The sequence below is a fragment of the Acomys minous genome (genome assembly GCF_964271855.1).
Source record: "Acomys minous genome assembly, chromosome: 6".
Lineage (NCBI taxonomy): Eukaryota > Metazoa > Chordata > Mammalia > Rodentia > Muridae > Acomys > Acomys minous.
The window spans coordinates 17,741,402-17,765,239 of record NC_140487.1 but is presented as its reverse complement, the minus strand read 5'-3'; the positions used below and the strand labels follow the sequence as shown (position 1 = coordinate 17,765,239).

The 23,838-nt window shown below is 42.5% G+C and overlaps 1 protein-coding gene across 10 annotated transcripts in view; it reads right to left on the bottom strand.

The window, feature by feature from the left end:
• ICA1 (islet cell autoantigen 1) overlaps positions 1-23,255 on the bottom strand; it is a 138,821-nt gene extending 115,566 nt beyond the window's left edge. The window contains exons 1-3 of one of the 10 annotated variants that reach the window (XM_084785913.1): positions 23,117-23,255; positions 3,288-3,380; positions 235-400 (exon numbers count right to left, since the gene is read on the bottom strand). In XM_084785913.1, coding sequence (XP_084642039.1) covers positions 235-400; positions 3,288-3,304 — 183 coding nt within the window. In that variant the 5' untranslated portion in view covers positions 3,305-3,380; positions 23,117-23,255. Of the gene's footprint in view, positions 1-234; positions 401-3,287; positions 3,381-10,761; positions 10,783-22,806; positions 22,952-23,116 lie in introns of those variants that run through there. The other 9 variants (XM_084785918.1, XM_084785922.1, XM_084785914.1 and 6 more) reach the window with 9 other exon arrangements.
• Between the last annotated feature and the right edge of the window lie 583 nt (positions 23,256-23,838).

Below are 23,838 nucleotides of genomic sequence, written 5' to 3'. Positions count from 1 at the left end.
AAGTGTAATGATAAGATCTTTGATTGTGCTTAATATTTCAACAAACATTTATTTGAATTTACCATGCATCATGCATTCCAACTTAGTGCTTGAAAACACATTAAGAGAAGCATGCTGGTGAGAATTTGTAGATTTAAAAAAATGCTAGGATTGAATTGATCTGATGCTAGGTGTTGCTCAGGGAGGCCGCTTGCAAGGTGCCTTTGCTGAGCTGAAGAGCTCCGAAGAACTTACCTCCAGTTTGGCATCCAGGTCTGCATCAGAGGCAACAACATGCTCATCCTCCTTCTTCCCTGTGGCTTTGATAAAGGCCTGCTTCGTTTCCCAATATTTCTGTTGCATCTTATTGACAACTGACTTATCTTGAGCAAAGCGGTCCTGCAACTCCCAGGAATAGCTGCTAAGAACAGTAGAGAGCTCTCTTACTCACGGATTTAAAAAAGGACTGAAATATACTACAAAGCGTTTTTAGCTAGATATGATGTTCTAATGTACATTTACGTCATTGATAAACATGCAAATGCCTTTTTATGGGGTTATCATACCAGGAAAATTGATGGATTCCTTCTAACTTACCCCACAATTTTAAGTTAGAGTCAGAAAATTCTGCGTCTTTTAGAGAAAAATCAAGAAACTGAACATCAGCAAGAATGCGTAAATATATCTTAGGTTAGGCATACTGCTTCTGGGGGTGGAAAGAGTAAGGCAAGGAAGTCAGTACTATCTCAGGGCAGCTCCGTGAGTCAGAGATAAGAACAGACAGCCACACATCTGTCCACGCCTCCATTATGCCACAGCGGGGTGACAGCAGGAAAGCAGATAAGGGGCTGAAAAATAGCATGTCTAAAATCTGCTACAGAAGCATCTGAAATTGTCAGGCGCCAAGTCAGGGAGAAGGATGGTGGCCGGGTCTGGGGGAAGGGAACCGTGAGGAATGGCTAATCAAGCCATAAGGTCTCAGCTACTCTGAAATGAGCAAGGCCTGGAGACCCTGCTTCCATTGGACCTAGCTAACAATTCTCGTTGTGCACTTTACTCTTTATTAAGAGTGTAGATTTAGTATTAACGGCTCTTGGAGCAATAAAGTAGAAAAAAAACAAATCCTACAATCTCTTACAGATTTCTCAGTGTTAAAAACTAAATTCTTAAGAGACTTGATACCCTATGAGCATATAAAGGGGGAGGAAGTCCCCCTCAGGCACAGTCATAGGGGAGGGGAGTAAGGGGAAAATGGGAGGGAGGGAGGAATGGGAGGATACAAGGGATGGGATAACCATTGAGATGTAACCAGAATAAATTAACAAAAAAAAAAAAAAAAAAAAGAAAGAAAGAAAGAAAGAAAGAAAAAGAAAAAGAAAAAAACCTAAATTCTTCAACATAAAAATTTAAAATAGAGATAGGAAGCTACTCCTTAGAAGGACGATACTGAAAGGCAAATAATCTATGTAAAGAAGAATTAGAAAGACAATTGTGGATGACATCAGATTTCATAAAAGTGATCCTAGTACCCTGAATACTGATAGGAGTTTGCTGTTGGTACTCCACCGTCCTCCTTACTCTCTCTCTCTATCCTACTTGGTTCAGTTTCAGCTACAAAGGCCTACTTAGGGTCCCTCGAAAATCCTCTGTCCTCCCACCCGAGCCCATCTCCACCCTAGGTGTGGCAAGTGGATGCTCCAAAGCAGGAGCTGCTTTATAATATTGTAGCGAAATGCCCGTATCTCAAACTTGATTTATATTTGTCACTTGTAAGTTCGTTATGCTTGCTTACAATGTCAGTTCACACGTTTGGAAAACCTGCCTGACGATGTCAGAGGTGGCAGAGAGATGTGAGAGAGGTAGGATTATGTCAGGGCTAAGGTTTATTTCATATCTATCTTTATTAGCTAAGAGGTTTATCTTGGTTTCATACTAGAGAAAAAAATATGTATATCATGTATGAAAAAGATGACATTTCAACACAATGTACACATTAAAAAGTTGGAAGGATCTAGCCCAAATAGGAGATTATTTCAGAAAAATGGGACTCCAAAAAATGAAGCATTAGGTTTGTCAACAGAAAAAAAAAAGTTCCATTTGGAGTAAAATGCTAGAGGTGCTATATAGAAATCAATAAACACCCACCATTTAACGAATGGGAACCTCAGGTTTCAAAATGTTACGGGTCTTGCTCAAAGTCACACAGAATGAAAAAATGAGATCTAGCAACGTGTATCTGCAGCAAGCTGCAAAGCTGAGCTCTGAAAGGGCCTACCTACACCTCAGGACTTTCTAGTCTCCATGTGGCTAACTACTGAGCACCCCAGGACATGGCTGTCTCTGTGAGCGTTGATGAGATGGAGCCAAGCCTATGGACATAAGGAAGCAAGATGAAAGACTACAGTAAAGCAGTCTGACAACTGTTAGACGAATTGTCCAATGAGCGTGCTCAAGGATAACAAATACCTTCACCATTCGCTATTTTTTAAACATACTATATTTTAAGATATGCAGAAATTCTTTTGAAGTTTAAAGTATGAGATTACAGAGAATCTTAGGACTGATATTTTTCTTGGTAAGGAGGGGAGGGTTAAAAGTCTATTTTGCATAGCCATTTTAACATACAAAAATAAAACTATTAGCTGCATTTTTTTTCATGATACCAAAGAAAGAAGGTGACACTTGATGGCATTCTAGCTGTTCATTGGGTCACAGGTTCACCATGCTAAGACACACCAATTAAAGAATTAAGAGGCCTACCTGCTGCTTAGATGTGTTACAGGCACATACACAACAGAGCTAACACGAATGCCCTGCCCATCTTTGATTGGCTTCCAAATGTTTACAATTGGCTTCTGAATGTTTACAAATGAAGTCGTGTCCACAACTGATTAAGCTGAGAAGTGCATGACTGCATAATGGTTCCTTAGCTATTCCAAGTAACACTGCACTCTACCTCCAATGGTGGAAGTTATTAACAAGATAGTAGCAAAAATATACCAAGTTATTAGGTTATATGAAATGGTGTTAAAAACAAACTATCCTTAGAGTCCTAAGAGAAGATTTACACCCAAGTGAATTTCTTAGCAAATACAAATGACAGGAGTATTTACAGTACTTTTGTTCTTTGGTTTTTATTCTACATTAACAGAGACATTAGACCAAGCTATACTAACATTGGAAAGGGAACAACAGCTGGTTAGTTACTGCTAAAGTCTCTTGATCTAGTTCATCCTCATCTATTGAGCACAAATGGTGCAACTGCATTTAGCATCACCCCGTGTAGAAAAAGACAACAAATTCCTTACCACTTGTGTCCTGACATGTTTCCTTCTTCTTTCTATTGTTGGTGATTTGAGAAGGGGCAGAGAAAAAGCATGATAGGATATGTTACATTAAACCTGAAATAAAAGAAATGTATTTAACAGTTATACAGCACATTTAACTGCACATTGATTTGAAACATAATATTTGCAGTCTATCCCAGATTTAGTTGCATCCAGATTTAGTTGGCTCCTTGTCGGGATACTTCCTGGTTATCCTGTTGTTGCCCTGTGTCATAGAGATCCTGCTGTCGAACAGCAGGACCAGCCCTTTCATGTACCCCAATAGTTCACAGATAGTGTAGATTTTGGGATGGGCCAACTCAAAGCCCTGGATCCGGGCCTGGATGGTAGCTGAGCTAGTCAGGGCCCACTCTCCCTTACCCAAACCACCAGGGAAAGCTCTCCACAACTGCTCCAGCTAGGCCACCTAATGCCACCTTCCACTGGAGGCAGGGTCAGCTTTCTTGCTCTCATGCCCTTGGGGTCAGCTCACCAGCTTCCATGCTCCAAGAGCCAGCTCCACTGTGCTGCCCAGTCAAGGCATGGCCCCCACTCTCCCAAGTGTTGCATGAGGCAAGGGGCTGGGCCAGCTCTCTCAATCTCACACCCATGAGCTGGCTCACCTGTACTCCCTCCACTAAGGTTAGGTTTATTGTGCTTCCCAGGAGGGGTGCAGGACCTGCTCTCTCAAGTGCTGCCACCTGTGAGGGGCAAAGCCAGCTCACTGGCTCTCATGACCCATGGGTTAGATCTCTTGACTGCCTCAGGTGTCAAAGGGTGAGGGTGTGGAGGGCATCACTTCCACCCACCTTCCGTCCAGGCCCTTTCACAATTCGTTAAAAGACTTGAGAGAGAGAGGGAGAGGAAGAGGGAGAGAGAGAGAGAGAGAGAGAGAGAGAGAGAGAGAGAGAGAGAGAGAGAATGTGTGTGTGTGTGTGTGTGTGTGTGTGTGTGTGTGTGTATGTGTGTGTGTGTGTGTGTGAATGCACATGCCATGGGATTCACATAAAGAACAGAGGGCATTGAGGGTACATTTTCTATTTGTACCATCTGGGTTCTGTGGATCTAACTCAGGTTGTTAGCCTGGTGGCAAGAACCATGGCCTGATGAGCCATCTTAATTGAGACATAAAATATAAAAAATTATCCAGTCTCATGGAGCGCATATACCATTTTGATATAAAGAATTTGTTAGAAATAATGGAATCTTTGTTCCAGGCAGCAGAACCCTGTAGGGAGAGTGCAAGATATGGCTTGAGAGAGATGCTCTCCAATGTACATGGAACATCCTCATTGCTTAAGACACACATGCGTGTTAGCATCTTATGCCTCTTTACTATACTTGAATAATTTCATACTTGAGATCTTAGAGAGAGAAGTCAGAATGTTGTAAAAACAAAAACAGACAAAACAGTAAAAACTAACCCTCCCCCAAAGACCCAATGGGATAAAGTGGGATTCTAAGATGGTAAAAGTCAGGGGCGGAGGGTGGGTGGGGGAACACACCCAGCAGGCCAACAATGTATTTTCATTTCTTTAGAATATAGAAGTCACCTATGTCTTTGCCCTCTCTCTGTTTGCTCCCCTCATAGGAGCAGGGCAGCCCCAAGGGCAAAGCTCACCAGGTGTGCCCACAGTAATACAACTTGCCCAGCCATCTTAAGAAACAAAGGGCCTCTGGCCTGACAAGACCGCTGGCTGCCAAGTATACACTTAGCATGTGTGCTAACACTTCTGGATTCCCCTCAAATCAATTGATCACTATATCTCAGGCAAGCCATGTGACCAGTGCTTTTAAAACCATAAGGATGTTTTTAATTTTTGTTTTTTGTTCTTGCTGTTGTTGGTGGTGTTGGTGTTGGTGTTTTATCTGCCTTTAAGATGTTTTAAAGGCAACGGTACTGAGTATTTACATTCTTGGCATCAGGTATTACGATAAGAGGTTAGAATGAACTCTTCCTGAGTATCTGAAATGACACAACCCATTGATACCTATCTCCTTTCTTTTCCTCATGGAGGCCATCCAGGGATTGAGACAAGTTGTCTCAGAAAGAACACCCAAAGTGAGTGTGCTTTGTCCTCCTTCTGTGTCTTCACGGAAGAGGGTAGGCATTCAAGCTCTCTCACCTACACACACACACACACACACACACACACACACACACACACACACACACCGCAAGTATCCATTCACTTAACACTTCCAACAATAATTATCATGAAAATGTTCAGAAGAAATTTAATTATTGCTGGGCGTGGTGACGCACGCCTTTAATCCCAGCACTCTGGAGGCAGAGGCAGGCGGATCGCTGTGAGTTCGAGGCCAGCCTGGTCTACAAAGCAAGTCCAGGACAGCCAAGGCTCCACAGAGAAACCCTGTCTCAAAAAAACAAAACAAAACAACAACAACAACAAAAAAGAAAGAAATGAAATTATTATACTCTTTCACTGTTTGATTCACCACAAAATGTTAAGGGCTTTAGTATCTTTTGATTAATTTTTTTGTTATTAGAATAAAACAGATTTTCATGTCAATTTTAAGGGGTGTGTGTATGTGTGTACGTGTGAGCATCATTTGTCAGGAGAGAAGCAGGATTTCTCACTGAGACCTGAGGATCACAGAGTCCTCTATTCTTTCCCTCCTCAGGGCTCGGATTACAAACATGTGCCGCCATTTCTGGAGGTTTTTTTTTTTAATTTGTTTATTCATTTATGTGTTTATTCATTTATTCACTTTTAATTTGTTTATTCATTTATGTTGGTCCTAGGTTCAAAGTCACATTATTATGGGCTGAGATACCTCTCAGGGTTTTTTGTTTTTGTTTTTGTTTTTTACATGTACAGGACGGTATATTGCAGGGCATTGCTTCACAGTAGATCTCTCTAGAATGTTTTCATCTTGCATGATCGAAACTTCACACACTTCTAGCTGGAAACTTACTATCATCCCCCATCTGGCCCTGGAGCCCACCACTAAACTTTCTGATTGTGAATTTGACAACTTTAAGTGTCTCATTATAAGAGTAACCATGTAGCATTTGTGCCTTGTGATTGCCTTTCACTTCGCACAATGTCCTTGTAGCATGATAAAGTCAACCCTCCCCTCCCCTTCCCTTCCAAACTGAATAATAGTCTATTGCATATGTCCGTGCACCACTGACAGGTCACTCCCATACTCAGGTACTACGAATAATGATGCAATGAACTTATGTGTCATATAGCTCCTCAAGATTCTCCTCCTGTACAAATAGGATTTATAATCAGAAGTGTGATAGCTAACTCATATGGTAATCTGTTGTTTGTTCATCTTTCTTTTTGGATCTTCTACGCCAGTTTCTACAGGGCTAGTTTCTACAGTGAACACCACTGCTGCGGCACATCTGGTCTTATGTTTTCCACATCTTAGCCACTCGGCACCAGGCACCACTTTTCTCAAGAGGTCACACTATTGAGCAGGAGTGAGCTATCCCTTGATTATTTATCAGTGATGATGAGTATCTTTCTGTAGCTTTGTTGACAATTTCCGTTTGTTAGAGAAAGGTCCATTCACTCCCTTCTCCATTCTAAAACCAGAGTACTTTTTTTTGTTGTTGTTGTCATCGAGTTCTTTGAAAATCACAGCTACACGCTTTGCAAATGTTTTTTCTCATTCCATAGGCAGTCTTTGATTTTGCTTATGTTGACTGTTAACTTTGCTGTAACATTTTTAAATTAAATTTGACTATTAAAATATCCATCCACAGGCTGGGCATGGTGGTGCATGACTATAATCCCAGAACTCAGGGAAGCAGAGGCAGGTGGGTTGCTGTGAGTTTGAGGCCAGCCTGGTCTACAAAGTGAGTCCAAGACAGCCAGGGCTACACAGAGAAACCCTGTCTCAACTCCTCCCTCTGCTAATTATCCACTTTAGTTCTGTATACCAACAACAAATATCACCAAATGAACTGCCTCTCCTATACAGACTCTCTGCACAGTTTTAGATTACACACACAGAAAACATGGCGGTGTTCCCCAGTGTTGTTGCCAAGACACTGCACCAAGATGTTCTAGGGTGAACTTTAGATTCTGGGGTCCTCCCATACTGAACTAGAATTTTTGGGAAAGGGTCTGGAAACCCATAGTTACAACAATGTTTGCACAATTAATCACAATTGCATTGCATTAGCATGATTTCTAAGCATATTAAAATCTAAGAACTGTGGTGATATGCAAGTAAAAACATTTCTGAAAATGGCTCTCTATTGAGTCAATATGGAGCAATTAAATCCTGGATAACTAAATAGGTAAACCATGCAGGTATATCTGAATATTGCATGCTAAAACAGCTACAGTCAGAGTCTATATTTCTTCCTATATATATTCCAACACTACACACCAAAGACATCTAATAAGTATCTTAGGATGTCTAGACCTAACCTAGCCTAATCTTGCTCTATCATTTTCTAAACCGACAGTGCAGCAGTCACTAGTTGAAAAACATTATGAGGCTGATGATATGCTTCAGGAGGGAGACATGCTTGCCTTACCATCCTGACAACTTGATTTTGATCCCCAGAGCTGACACAAAGGTAAAAATAAATGAACTTTATAAAGCTGTCAATTAACCACCACATTCATGCCATCCCCTTCTCTCTCATATTCCCACACTAATAATAATAGATAAAATAAAACTAAAACCAACATAAATCTTCACCCTTTCATTTCAGCTCAACATTTCAGTAAATCAAACATACTGGACACTAATTAATATGAAACCGGCATTGTCTCTGACCTGAAATGACTTGGCATCTAAATTTGCTCTACCCAATTAAAAAAAAACTATTATCTACAGTGTAGTTTAAAATAATCTGATGGGCATAGTAAAAAAGGTAAAAGCAATAGTGATATTTAGGGACTGGGGAGATGGCTCAGCAGATAAGAGCCCTAGCTGCTCTTCTAAAGGTCCCGAGTTCAATTCCCAGCAACCACATGTTGGCTCACAACTATCTATACTGGGATCTGATGTTCTCCTCTGGTAGCAGATATACACGAAGACAGATCACTCATATAAAATAAATAAATAAATAAATCTTTAAAAGTAATGATATTTAAAGTTGTTGTTTAACTTAAGATCTCTAAAAATTCAATTTGAAAAGGTAATCAATATAAAAATTTCCAGGATATATTTCACATCCACATTTTTTGTACTAAGTCTAAAATGTGCTGTTTATTTTACTCAAACATTAAATTTCATTTCAAACTGGCCATGTTGAATACTCAAAAGCCTCCCAGGGTTAATGGTGGCAGCATTAGAGAGTTTACAACTGGTAGTAAATACAGATATAAAACTTACTTTGGAGAATTAGAAGATGTACAGGCTCATATGATAAGACCAAAAATCTGCACATCTGTAAATTCTCCTGAAAATATATTTCATCATAAGAGAATAAACTAATCAATAGTATCAAGTTGGTCAGAGAAACCAAGTGTCAGGAGGACAAAGCACCGATATGTCAATCAGCACACCTTGCCCACAAGGATGTCTATGTTTTTTTTCTCAAGGAAAGCAAAGCAGTTCACTGATGACCATGATGATGTTGATGGTGGTGAGGAGGAGGAAGAAGAGAAAGAGGAGGAGGAGGATAGATCTTGTTTAGAGACATTGAGCTCTAAGGGCTAATAATGAAGAGTAACATCTTACTTTAGTAAAACAATCCTAGAAGGGTGGCAACGGTTTCCTATGCAGTGGGTCCTTGGTTTAAAACAGAAGTAGAAGGGAAGAGCGTTTCTGCTCAGAGGTTAGCGCCTATCACTTGGATGATACTAAGACAACCAAACTAACTCCCTTGGATTTTCTAAGCTGCACCTTTACAGAGTTGCAGTATGCCTGCCTCACAGCACAAGGTTAGCTATGAAAACCCTAGTTAGTCCCAGCCAGCCCATGAGGCTGAGAGATCACCTTGCCCTGGGGGATATAACCTAAGAACACGGAAGAGGAACACTCTTCATATTCTGTATTGGGGTTGTGTCCAACCACTATCCCCTGTTTCCTTCTTTAGGTACACTTTCTGTATTGAGCTCTCAATTTGATTCCCCAACATTAACTGTCCCACTCGTCTTTTAAAAATCACTATGAACCACTATACAGTATGGACATAAACAGAAGTCTCAGTTCCTCCCCATAAAAGCCTGAGGTTCACAGAATGCTGAAACCGAATTTGACTAATAGCTACACACTGAAGGAGTCAGTCTAGTCTTGCTGCCTTGAACCAGGATCCTGGATTACTCTTGTCAACGTGATATGAGAAGGTATTTTCATTCCAAACAGGCTGGCCTTATCTGTAATGAACACTTGTTCGGCCTAGAACACTTTCCTATGAGTCTCCACGGTGGTAAAGTTAGCTGGTGGCACCTTTGATTACATATAAATTACAAACACAGTCTAAAGTCCTTGAGCCAACACTCAAGAAAGAAGGTGAGACTGATTGTCATTCCATCACATTGGTGCTGTCAACCCACAAAAAGATTCTATTATGCAACTAGCCTCCCCGTGAATGATACTTTCTAATTCTGTCATGTTTCCTGCAGAAACCTTCATGCTTATAATTACCATTCCAGTGGCAGTGGTAGATTTTCCTCTTCCAGTCAATGGAAAGTTTTTTTCTGTTAGATGAAGGACATGAATACAGATACTGTTTCCTTGGGTGTGTACTAAGCTTACGGTAGCGTGCCTTGAGTTGCAGGTATGAATTTTTTTATTTTTCTTTCAGATTTACTAAAAACATTCTCTGTTCTACATAAAAATGTTACTATCTTAGCTGTTCAGTTCTATTGTGCACTTCGCCATTTAGGTCTCTTTCTTTCCTGACTTTAGCCACGTGGGAACAAGGTGGTAATGCTAGAAGTGTCATCTGACAGAAGAACTTCCCACTGACTGGTAAGACCACCCCTAATGCCAGCATCTCTGGACCACACAGCATCTAATCTACAGTGCGGATCTGTTCACGTTTCAACACTCCTGAAACTGGATGGGCTGGATGTGTGCTACAGTCATCACTACCTTGGCAAATATCCGACAATCACTTTTGTTCCTTTAAGTAACATAAATAGTAGGCCTTTCACAGCAATGACTTCTTGCATCGGATGAAATCCAGAGCCATTCTTTACAATTAAGCTTTTGTAAAACAAAACAAAACTGTGCATCAGTATCCCATGTGGCTATAACTGCAAAGGAGACCTGTAGCCAATGCAGTCTGTGATAGAAAACGCATGGTAAGAGAAGGAACGGAGCTGACTTCTGTGCCAAGTCTCAAAGAATTAGTGGTTATGGTCCAGCAAAAGGTATGAGTGTGTATGAGGGGAAGAAACAACTTATTCCTGCACTAGAAGTATATCATGGTGTGTGTAACCAGCTATAAGCAGCTATGCATTACATAGGAACATGTACCCAGTCACTGAAGACATTGTGTCTCTCTTACCCCTTAGATCACTCAGAATACACCAGAGGGTGGACACTCAAATCGTTTACTAGTATTTATCTACTAGTGAGCATCTTTTAAATGTTCCCTTTGCTGGCAGGTTAGTCACTTGAGCACCCATCAAAAGGCTAGGCTGCCTATATGTCTCTTGGCTTCTGCTTCCATTGACTTCCCTGTACCATTTTCTTTTATGAAGTAGCTCAATCTCATCTGAAAAAAAATGAACAATTTTTAAAATTAGCTTCTTCTACAGTGTAAGTCCAAACCTACACGTTAACCAATCATTTTATAAAACTGAACTGTACCTAACTTTTCTTCAGTTACCGTATTTTTCGGACTATAAGACACACCTGTCCATAACATGCACCCAGATTTTAGAGCAGTAAAACAAGAAAAACAGTGAAAACAGCAATCGGACCATAAGGCGCACCCTAATTTCTCCTCAACTTTTGGAGGGAAAAAAGTGCATTTTATGGTCCGAAAAATACAGTACTTACATCCACTAGTTGCTTCCAATTGATCTGAAACAAGTCTACTTTGAGCTTACTTTTCTAGTATGTGACTGCAGACTGAATGTCAGTCATAAATAGACATTATGGGATGGAGCCCCTTTTTATTGAAATAGGGACTTGTGAACCAGAGAAAATTAACCAGTCTAGGTGTCTAATGCTGGCTCCTGGGCTTGGAATAATTAGGAAAGTACAAAGCAGTTTAGATATAAGGTAAAACTTAGCTGAATGCCTGCATTTGGGTGGGTGGGGGGAGGTAGTTTGTTTTCAATTCCCTTTTCCTAGATGTTTATCTCTGGTCACTCTGGTATATCAACAATAGATTTTATAATTTCTTATAGGTACAAGTGTGTTTTGAGTATAAACATTAAACTAGTTTCATTAAGAATGGTGAATTAAAGGGACCACTTTCTTCAGGCACAATTAACTGCATTTATGATTTTACAATCTTGGCTCATCACATGGTGTCTTGACATGGTGGAGAAGTGGAGGCTGCCATGGAGGATCAGCAGCTGAGTTAGCATCCCATCTTTGCACAGGCTAAACAAACGAAGATGATTTGCCTGGATTTAGTGGATGTTTTCCTCTCTCCCATATCACAGGGATTCTCTTCAGATTTTCATAAGGTTATGACTACTTGAACATTTCAGTAGATTCTATTTCTAGGTTTATGTCCCCTGGAATGTTGTTTTGACATTTCATAAGTTCACAAGTAAGTGCGAGGCAGGATCATGCCTTAATTTTGTGAGTCAGAAAGTCTGACATGAGGAAAACGGAATCCTGACCTTATTCAAAGCAGCTAAGAGATGGCTGAGTTTCTATTAAGCTTTAAAGATGCAAGTAGCTGTTAAAGATGCATTTTATGTAAGTTAGGGTCTTAGTATATTTAAAAGTAATCATTTTACCCAAGCATGAAAATAATTCAAGCACTACTGTACTAATATTAACATTAATGATTCCACAAAACCATTAAAATCAACTTCCCCAAATAAATATATATTAATGCTTCCTAAAATGTTCCTGAATGTCCATAAGAGCTGGTACATCCATGACACCACCAAAAACTTGAGCCCCTCCAAATCTCTTCACCTATGTGGCCTCACCCACTATCTGTAAAAGTGACAGGGGTATCTGACACAAGGACGTCTTCTTTCACAAAAACTCTGCAACCAATTTTAATCTCCAGGATATTTATAACCAAGAGAAAGTCTGGAGATAGGAAACACAAGGTCTGAGATGAGGAAAGTAGGTTCCACAATTGGAGGTAACTTGTCTAAGTTGAGGCCCAAGGTCAGATTCACACGGAGGAACACTGGAAAGGGGCTAAAATTCAACCAGAGACCTCAAAGGCTCGCGTGGGGTCTGGTCTATTTGGGTCTCACTCCTCTTCTTTTGCTACAATCATGCTTTCAAAGGACGATCCGAGGTAAATTTCCTATTACAACAAACATAGCAGCTATACAAGGAGGCTGACATTTGCAGACAATAAACATGAAGGAAACATGTAAGGGTGAACCATATAAAATGGTTTATTACACTATTGTGACACTAGCAACAGTAAAAGGCCAAATAGTTGGGGCCTTCAATGAGGAAAAAATGTAATTGCTGAAGAAAAAGAGAGGGAGAGGATTTGCTGTACAAATTATATTCACCTTTGATTTTTATCAGTTTATATGACTTTCAAATGCTAACTCAAGTGTGGCATACAGATTTTAATCTGTATTTATGGTGCAGTTTTCTCTAAAACATTAACCTGAAAAGGTGAAGTGTGAAGGTGATGAAGAACTCCCTACCAAGAAAGACAAATGTGTAAACAAACTTCTGTAAGGAAACACACCCTTAAAATATCAGCATGGGCCTTATTAAATGACTGAGCTAAATGTTATTCTTTTTTTTCTCCTTTATTAATTTATTCTTGTTACATCTCAATGGTTATCCCATCCCTTGTATCCTCCCATTCTTCCCTCCCTCCCATTTTCCCCTTATTCCCCTCCCCTATGACTGTTCCTGAGGGGGATTACCTCCCCCTGTATATGCTCATAGGGTATCAAGTCTCTTCTTGATAACCTGCTGTCCTTCCTCTGAGTGCCACCAGGTCTCCCCCTCCAGGGGATATGGTCAAAGGTGAGGCACCAGAGTATGTGAGAAAGTAATATCCCACTCTCCACTCTACTGTGGAGAGTGTTCTGTCCATTGGCTAGATCTGGGTACTAAATGTTATTCCTAAACTGCATTTCGACCGGGACTCAAATATAAAACTTGGAAGTCTCTTTCAAATGTTACTTTAAAGAATGGAAACCAATTCTAATTTTTTATGAAAGAACAATGAACAATAAGTTAACCATATCACGTAAGACTGTCTAATGTAGCAGCCACGGGCCACATGTGGCAACTAAACACTGGAAATACTAGCTAGCTGGAATTCAAGTGTACTGTCTATGTAAAACTCATAGGTGGTTTCAAAGACTTAAGATAACAAAATAAAACAAAACAAAAAACTCCAAACCCATATCTCACTAATAAATCTATATTTTTGTTTATACAAATCATTTGTATTTCACCTATATATCCATATATATTTAAATTCTATAGAACTTCATTTTATATTGACTTTCTATAATAGATCAAACTAATATTAAATGGAATATACAATATACATTTAAATATAATACATGGATATTTTATATTTAATTGTATCCTATGTATGTGTTATATATTTTATAATTCATACTTAAATATTTTATGTATTGAGTAATACAAAACAAAAGTGAACTTTGTCTGCTTTTCTTAGTGTTTTAAACTAAGAACACTTTATATTACAACTAGACTGCTTCAAATCCTATCTATATGGCTACCACAGTATTTTTGTTGGATAGACTTTGTCTAAGGCATTAGGCAAATGAGCAAAGAGCTTAGGCTAGCAATATTACATGCTAAGTACATGATACCTTTAATCCATTTCCTTCCTAGAATTGAAGATTTTAGTTGGTCACAGACATATTAAAAAATATCAGCTGGGTGGTGGTGGCACATGCCTTTAATCCCAGCACTTGGGAAACAGAGGCAGGGGGATCTCTGAATTTGAGGCCAGCCTGGTCTTCAAAGCTGGTTCCAGGACAGCCAGGGCTACCCAGAGAACCTTATCTCTAAAAACTAAAACAAAACAAACAAACAAAATCCATTTATACACATATACTAATTTTTTTTTTGAGACAGGGTTTCTCTGTGTAGCCTTGGCTATCCTGGACTCCTTTGTAGATTAGGCTGGCCTGGAATCCACAGAGATCCACTTGCCTCTGCCTCCCTGAGTGCAGGGATTACAGGCGTGTGGCACTATGCCCCCCCCCCAAAATATATATATATGCTGGCGTTAAGTGACTTAATCTACAAAAGTCATCCATCAAATTCTTCTAACTTTTTCTAAAAGATCCAGTCTATATGCCATACTTGCTGATTCATATAAGGTTTGTGTGAGTGACAGAGCAGAGGGGAGTATTAAAAGACCATCAAAAGTGAAAGACAGTCAGAAGGCCAAGGCAGGAAGACAGCCAATTCAAGACTTGTGTGTTCTACAGTATGAAACCCTACTGCCAAATACAAAGCGGGATGTGACATGCAGCGTGGCAGTAGAGAGCTTGCCCCATGGACAAGAGGCCTTAAGGTTCAAGCCCTAGAACTAAGTTTTTAAAAGTATAAGAATCCCCATCTATATCTAACTTTCTCTCTTTATATACTTAGAAGCACAAATACAAAATAGATACATATTTACAGATGAGATACAAATGAGATGAAATATATCTATGAAATAGATGCATCTCATACACAAAACAGAATAGTTAACGTAGTGGAAATAAAAACACTGTGACTACAGGGACCATAAGGATGTAAGACTGTATACTGGCTTAGTGCCAGCAGCAATTAGAGGATGGTGACATAGATGCTAGATTTTTTTTTTTAATTCACTTACTATTTAAAGCCTCCTAAAGAGTTTAGGACGAGTCTATGACTGTAGGCTCTTGTAGCTGGGAACTACAGAGGATCTGGATCATTCAGTCTAGCCTCCTGTTTTCACGAGTAAGGGAACCGAGGCTCAGTGCTGAAGGAAACTTCCCAAGGCACAGCGTTGGCCTCTTTCATTAGCCATAGATGGCTGAAGTAAACACACGCCAGAATGCGGTTTATAAAATGTCAGTGCTGGGCAGGGGCCCTGTAAACAAGCCACCACAGCTCCTTTCTCTGGAAATGGCATGGATTCCAGGACTTTCCTTGGTTAAACTGTGGCAAGTGAATCTTGTTTGAGGTTACAGCGGCTTAACGAGCAAGGAACAGAAATCTTAAGAGTCAGCAACAAAGAAAGAGAAAATGATATTTTTGGCCATCTCTATTAACTGGGCCATCTAGTTCATGTTATTTGAGAGCCGAAGCAGGGTGCCTATCCCAGTTTCTTTCTACTTTCTCCGTGAATATGCTTATGAGCTTAAAGGGTACTGAAGAAGCCCAGAGCTTACACGGCAGGCTAGTGGCTTTGATGAGAATCTGGAAGGGCAGGTCAGTGTGTGCATACCTGGTAGGGCTAGCCCAGTTATAAGAACAAGGAAGTTACATGACACCTCCAGGTCAGCAGGACAGAGGAGTGACGCAGGGAACAGAAGGGAAGGATGGTCTGGCAACAACACGTATGCTTCACTGTGATGCTGCTCAGGGGCAGGGCAGTGCTGAGAGCAGTGGATGAGAAGACCGCTGGCCTCGGGGAACAGCAAGTGGGAAAAAGCTCCCCAGGGTGACGAGGGGCAGTCTTTCCGCTCCTGCACACTGGGAGCCATGGCCTTGGACTGGCACTGGACACCTTCTGTCATGGCGTCTGCTCTCTGCGCACACGGCTTACTTCTTTGGAACCACCAGGGGGCACAGTCAGCCCCCAGCCCCCAGCCCCCAGTCCCCAGCCCCCAGCCCTCAGCCCTCTCTGACCTTTGACCACCTATTATTCCTTCTATTTCAAGTTAGTTCACTTTCCTTGCTTTCAGTTTTCTGTTCACATTCAACTTCTTCCTACCACAAGGTACCATCCTCTTCCCTCTCTCTATTTCTTGAGGAATCACCCAAAGATGCCCAGAAGAAAACAACTCTCCTTGCTAAATCTTCCCAATAGAGCCTCTGCCTCCATGCCCACATCTCAAATATCACTGTATATATGCAGTGTTCCACCCTTTCACTGCCTTAGTTTACCTAGGTGATTTCATGTTGGCACACTTCAATCACCAGATTACACACACACACACACACACACACACACACACACACACACACACACGCCAACGACTTCCAAAATTAAACACCTGTCCAGAGTATGAACTCCACATCGTCATTTCTATCTCCGCCTCCCACCTTCTGCCCCCTCAAAGGGAGCCCTTTACTTAGCTACATCCTTCCTCTCTGAGACTTCACACAGAAGTCCCATAGACTCTTCAAATTCAGGACATCTAAGGCCCAACCCAACCTTGTTCACTTCTACACAGTCTCTATGCTGGCCACCAGCACGAACTCCACCAGGTAACCTAAGTTGAGAAGTTGTCATCTCTTTCATTTTAGCCTCCATGCTCTCTCCATTATTTCTCCTTCGGCACATCTCTCCCCCTCTCTGCCTGCACAGACAAGATCCAGCCGAGGACTTCCGAGGCAGCTTTAGTCCTGTGTCTGCCCACTCCATTCTTGTACACTATTTTATGCACAGTTACTGTAACATGCAAATGTAATCATCCTGCTTCTTCCCCAACCCAAAATGCCTTACTGTTCCTGGCCACTAGAGAGACTCTGAACTTCATAGTAAAAACATGAGACTCTTTCCTGCTCCCTCCCCACCCCCCCCCACCCACCCAACATGAACTGTATGTCACAAAGCACTGCTCCTCCTGGGCATTTCAGACACCTAGAGCTTCCCAGAATATACTCTGACATGGGAAAACGCCCTCCTTTTCTGGTCAGTTGATCACCTTGCAGCTTACAGTCCTCGAGTCTCCTCAAACGCCAGCTCCCCAAGAACGTCGCCTCACCCCAACACATGCCGTCTACTCCCTATTCTTACACTCCCACTTAACTGACTCATGCTGCAAACAACACTGTACTTTGTTATTCTCCTGCACAAGCGGGTCCCATTTGTATCTCTCTTGAGAGCAGGGGCCCTCAACTTCATCTGTTTCCCTAGCACCAAGCATGGCACCAGGACGTTAGGATTGTCGGCTGTCATCAACTGAACACTTTACATGGGAGCAGCACCTAATACAACGACTTCATCTGCAGGACATGGTCAAGGGGCAGCCTCCATTCCCATTTTGCAAGGAAAGAAATAAAACAAAAAAAAAAAATTTTTTTTTAAAGCTTAGAAAATAATCCCCCCTCCTTGGCCAATAACTGGTAAATTCAAAACGGTTTTGGACGTCTGACCTATTTTTAACTACTCCGAGTTAGACTAGGTTGACATGAGGTTGGGTAAGAGGCTAAAAAAATGGTGGCTCAGGTCTGTGGCCACTAAGGTGCAACTATGCAAACAGTACTTTCAAATGATGGACTCACTCACTGATAGGACCTCTACCAACAAGGAAAAGGGGCACCACTTATTAAACTGGCAGTTTGCTCTCTGACTAAGGATGCCCACCCAGGAACCATCACTTAGAAGGTTTGATTTCTTCTAACTAACAAGGAGCCCAAAATACTATTATCTTCCAAGCACTGTTAATCATGCCCTGTTCTGGGACCAGAGAAATGAGAGGGAGCAATGCTGAAGATAGCAACAGGGGCATGAATTCTCAACATGCATGCTACTGGACTGCTTTAGAGAGAGACTCCTCCCAATCCTCTCACCACTTGGAATTAGAGAACCTTTCTGCTCTTCTATTCAGACTGTCATAAAAATTATTATTATTTGTGTCGTCAGTGGTCTATCATGAAATGCGCGTTCTTTGTTTTTCACTCTACAGCACTTAGGTTGCATTTAGGTTTTGTTTTGTTTTAACTTTCAATCATTCTCTTTTTAACTTCATGTATTTTTGGCTAAATATATTCTAAAATTGACACCTGCGAGGTTCTCTTTTTCCAAGTTCTTTTAAATATCAAGCCTCCATTTCCTACTGGCGCCTCTAATGCTTTTGCAACGACCCAGGACGTAACTGAAATTAATTCTGAGTTGACAGTGGTGAGCATATTTAATCTTCTCGGCGCATAGATTATCCTGCATGCCTGGTCTCTGCATCTACTCCAGCCTAAATACCCACAAGGAAAGACTCAGAGCAAAGAGCCACAAACAAGGGGAAGCACGTGGCATTCGTCTTCCGGGGCTGAGGTACCTCACTCAGGAGATTTTCTAGTTCCATCCACTTAACGAAAAACTTTCACGATGTCACTTTCCTCTACAGCTCAATGAAATTCCAACTGTGTCATCCACCCCAAAAATCTACTCAAGAAAATCCAAGCACATTTTCCTTGTCTATTCCTCAGCTGAAGGAAACGTAGGTTGTTTCCATTTTCTAGCTATTGCAAATATCGCAGCAGTGAACATGGCTGAGCAAGTGGAGTAGAATTGTTCAGTGCTCTACAATAGTATATCTGGGCCATACAGTGGAGCTAGCTTTAGATTTTTTGAGAATTCTTCATTTGTATTTCCAGAGTGCCTGCCGCAGCTTGCAATCCACCAACAGTGGATTTCCTTCCCCTACACTCTAGTCAGCATTTATTGTCAATGGTTTTCTCCATAATAGGCATTCTAAGGGGGTAAGATGGAATATCAAAGCAGTTTTAAATTCTGTGTCCCTAAGAATGTTGTATATTTTTTGAGATCCCTCTTGGACATTTTTATTTCTTCTTTTGAGAAGAAATAATGTTAACTGCGTTGTTAATTGAATTGTTAATTGAATTGTTTTCTTGGCTCTTTATTTTGAGTTCTTTATATATTCTGAATATTAATCCTCTATTAGATCTATAGCTAGAAAAGATTCTCTCCCACTCTGCAGTCTTGGATCCTAGAGGAAAACCCACTGCTGCCACTTTCTCAACCAGTGTAGTTCTTAATTGCATCCTAAATATTTATCCTTATACCTACAGGAAAACACTGCTCTCACATTTTATCAAGAAAGGTTCTTTTTGCAGAAGATGGAGAGCATTACAGAAAGCCACCACTGACTGAAATGCTGAAAACAACTTACTGCGGATGCCCAGTCCCAAATGGCAAACCTGTAAAACAACCCCTTACACCTAAAGTTCAGGGTCACCATGCAAGATGAGGGAGAAAGATTTTAAGAGCCAGGGGATCAGGATGGCTGCTGCAAGGTTATGTCTTTTATATATTTAGTACAGGGAAACCACATCCGTGAAATCTCAACACAATATGGTGGAAGCCTAAACAAGACCTGAACAAAAGCATTATCAGTTGACAAGGCAACGTTGCTAGCGGCTTCTCACAAGGCTCTGCCCCCAGATAGAGAGTAAGAGGCAAAAAAATGACTTCTGAGAGAGGGAGACTTAGATTTCCCGAGAACCCTGGTTGGTTATCCAATACCAAGTGGCCTAAATACATACACACAAACCACACTAAATGGATTCAGTAGTATATGTCATAAATAATGTATACATATGTGTGTATACATATATGTATATTTTCATGTAGCCATACTAATCAAAAAGAAAATTGGAGGGTGCAAGAATGTTGGCGGTGGATCTGGGAGGAGCTGGGATAGGAGCCAAGTAGGGAGTAAATATGATCAAATTACATTGTATAAATTCCTCAGAGAGTTAATACAAATATCTCATTAAAAAGAAAGGGCAGGGCAGAGCAGGGCTTCTCACCTCATGGGGAAGCAGACAGAATGAGGGACGAGAGAGGAAGAAAGACCTGATATGTGATGTGACATGCCCATGTTGGGTCACTTCTTCCAATCAGATCCACCACCATCCACCACTGCCTTCAAATTGTGAATCCATTACTGGTCTAAGCCACAGACTAGGTTAGAGCTCTCATGATCCAATCCGTTCCCCAAACCCCATCTTTGAACACTACGTTGGCGACCAAGCCTTCAGCACATGAGCCTCTGGGAGAGAGGCTCTTCTTCACAGGCTCCAATCCTGCTCAAACTGAAACTCAAAGTCTGTGAGTTCTCTGTACTCTTCCTGGGTCCTACATATGTTGTGGACTGAAAAGTAACTGCTTAGAAACCACGAAGAAGAGAAAAGGATTCACCTCGATCGGCTGTGGAGTGTGAAGCTCTCCGGGGCAGATTCTGGGTGGGTGTGGGGAGTAACAAGGCTCATAAACTGTAATCTCTGTTCCTTTGAGCGCACATCCCTTGTACCTGATATTAGTGAGACACTCGCGAACAGCAGCCAGCCCTCTTGTTGCCACCTTTCTTTAGGCTTCCAGCTGCCAGGGTTACCCAGTAAGGTGGGAAAATGTTTCCTGATCTGGACGACCTATCAGTTTCCCCACCCTCTGCTGTGCACCTCTGTAACTTCAGAGTTCATGATCAACACTCCTTTACCCTACTAGATCTCGTCACAGTTGTCACACACCCCCTTTCACCAATAAAACTACATCAACTTGGGAAAAAAGAATGTTCCTGTGTCACGAGATACATTGGGAATGGTCATGTTGAAGACTGTCTACTGGGGAGCAAGATTTAAAGCACTTTTCATAAGTTTATATACAGAAATAAAGATGCCCAGGCACAGCAGTTTAGAGACTCGAGGTCTACCAGATGTAGGAAAGGCTATAAACTCACAGACAATTACCAGCTGGTGTCTTTAGCATTCCGTGGAGGAGCAAGGGTCAGTTATATAATCTCAGGTTTCCCCACTTACTGCAATTAGCAGAACTCTAGTTTAACAGCTGTGTTTTCTTAAGATTCATTTTTAATAACATTGCAACCATTTTTCTAAGCAATAAGAAATGCTATTATAAATAACATCTCTTGCGATCAGAACTCATGAACTGGGCTAAGATCAAATGTGTTTGAGAGACTAAAGGTCATGAACTTACTTTGACCCCATAGTATTCTCTACAAAGATGTTTTTACAAATAAAGACTGACACCTAAAAAGAAAACAGAAGCAATTGGTCTTGGACAGTGAGTGAGATGGCTGGGCAGGTAAAGGTACTTATGGCACAAGGCTGAGGACCTGAATTTAAGAGCCCATGCAAAGGTTCAAGGAGACAACCAAGGCCACAAAGTTATCTCTGACCTTCCCATGTGAGGGGTACAAGTGTACCCATACATCATGCAAGACACACACACAGAACAATGATAAAGAATTAAGTGTGTGTCCATGCGTGTACGTGTGGTTTAAGAAAAAGTAAGAAACATTTTGGAGTGAGGATTTCATAATTATTGTCCTCCTTTACTCTGTAACTTCAGAGCAGTTGAGATGTCAGATTTAAACCAGAGAACCATGGGAGCCAATTTGAGAGACAGCGCTGAAATAAACACTCATGCATGTAGTAAGTTACTGTCAATATGGCCATAATGGTGTCTCTTCCTCCATTCATTACCAGTTCCAAATCAGCTGGTGATGTCTTTTCCAGCTCCACGGATTTTTAGTTACCAGTTCTTAGGTTTCAGAGACAGGTACCCAGGTTTATGGCTAAACCCTTTCTTGCATTATTTTCAGTGCTATCTAAAAAAGGAGAATATAGTCTCCTTTCTGAACCTTAATCCCCCCTCCCCAAGAGAACCCTATAGTCATTTGCCATCATATGGGTACGGGGCATTAAAGGCCCCAAAAGAGAAGTGTGAGGCGTTGGGACTCTTTAAGTCAAAAGGCAGTAGGGAGGTTAATGGGAGCCGCTTGGGAGAAAGACTGGCATAACAGGATATTACTTTCAGAGGAAACAGGAGCTGCATCAGCCCTGGGGCAGGAAAGGCGGAGTCAGCAACGCAGCACCCAAAGAAAACCGCGCACCAGCGTTTGCAAGAACGTGGCGTGCTCGGTGACTCTTCCTAGCCCGCAGGGGCCAACCACAGGCCTCCTGGCACCAGTCATTATAAAAAAAAGGTATCCTTTAGCTCTTAGCCGTCCCTGCCAAAGACCAGCAATGGAAGGAACCGCAAAAGCAAGCATCAGATACCGCTGCAGGTGAACTTGTCAACAAGTCAGCCCTAGACCCAAGTAGCTCTCTAGAGGGGACCTGGGGAGGGGAAACGTGTAGGCCCGCACAAGCTCTGAGAAAGGGAGGCCAGGCACCGCTGGGGATGCGGCTTGGGTGTGGGCGCAGGTGCTTCCCTCCCGCTCCCGGGGGCTGACGCACGCTCCCAGGGCGCGCGCATCCTCTACACCGCCAGGCCCAAGGGAGGATCTACGGGAGAGAAGGGGGCTGATGCTCCACCCGCACCCGAACCCGGGGTGGACGAGGTGACCCGCCTGTTAGTCGCAGCCCGCAAAGGGCAGCAGAGGCAGCATTGGCTTGGCGCCCCCGACCGCCCCGGCAGCCGGGCGTCTCCCGCTGCAGCATTCAGCCCGCCCGGCTCGCCCCCGCCCCGGCCCCGGAGGGCAGGTACCTCGGAGCCCCGGCTCCTAGGAGCCTCCCGGCGGAGATCCGAGCGTCCCTCTAGCTCCCTGCGCCTACGTCAGCGTCAGCACTGGCGAGGGAAGGGGCGGGGAGCGCAGGAAGCGGTCCTTCCTGCAGCAGCCGCCGCCAGCCGGAATGGCAGCGCGGTGCCGGTGCGCGCAGCAGTGCAGTGCTGCTGGCCGAACCGGCGCCCTCCCCTCCACCAGCGCCTGCCGCCTCCCCTCCCCACAGGGACAGCGATCAGCGGCCGATCTCTGCGGGACCCCGGGATCCGCGTAGCGAGAGGGCGGTGGTCTCACCTTGTGTGGGGCTGATAAGGGATGAGAGGAGCGAGTGTCCCTCTCTCCACTCCCTGGGGTCTTCCTGTGACCCCCATCTCTAGGGTATACCGCCTTTGGACCTGCTGCCGGAGACGACCCCGCCCCTGCTCTCCGGCAGGTGTTCCACGTGTCCATAGCGTTCGCGTCACAGTGACCCGTCTACAGGTGGCCAACGCAGAGAACGCCCCAGAGTTCCTTCCTTGTATTGTGTAAGGAGTGTGTGCTACTTTATAGAGTTTGGTGACTCGAGTGGACAGGGCATTTCTTTAGGTCAGTGCCTAAACAGTCAGAGGTTTGCGTCTGGAATCCACATTTGCCCTTAAAGGCTAAGGCCCTGTTAGAAAAACAGCTGAGTGTGTATATTCATACCTGTTTTTTCATATCCGTACGCCATACCTGTGAAGTATTCTTGTTTTAGACACAGCATTTCATCCCATCTTACCCTTTGCCACAGATTCAAACCCCGGTTTCTGGAGAGCCTTGCGGATCACAGGAAATGAGTGTCAAATAGTGCTTCCTAACACTATATTTATACGGATACCAGGCTCATCCCTCCTTTTATGTCCCTAGATAAGTTTATTGAACGATCACTGCTAGAAACCGTTAACTGGGTGGAAAGAAAATTTAGCGAGTAATGATGCTAACAAGCCAGAAATCCACATCTGATGTAAAGAGGTGTTTCCTGGGTGCCAACCCTATGC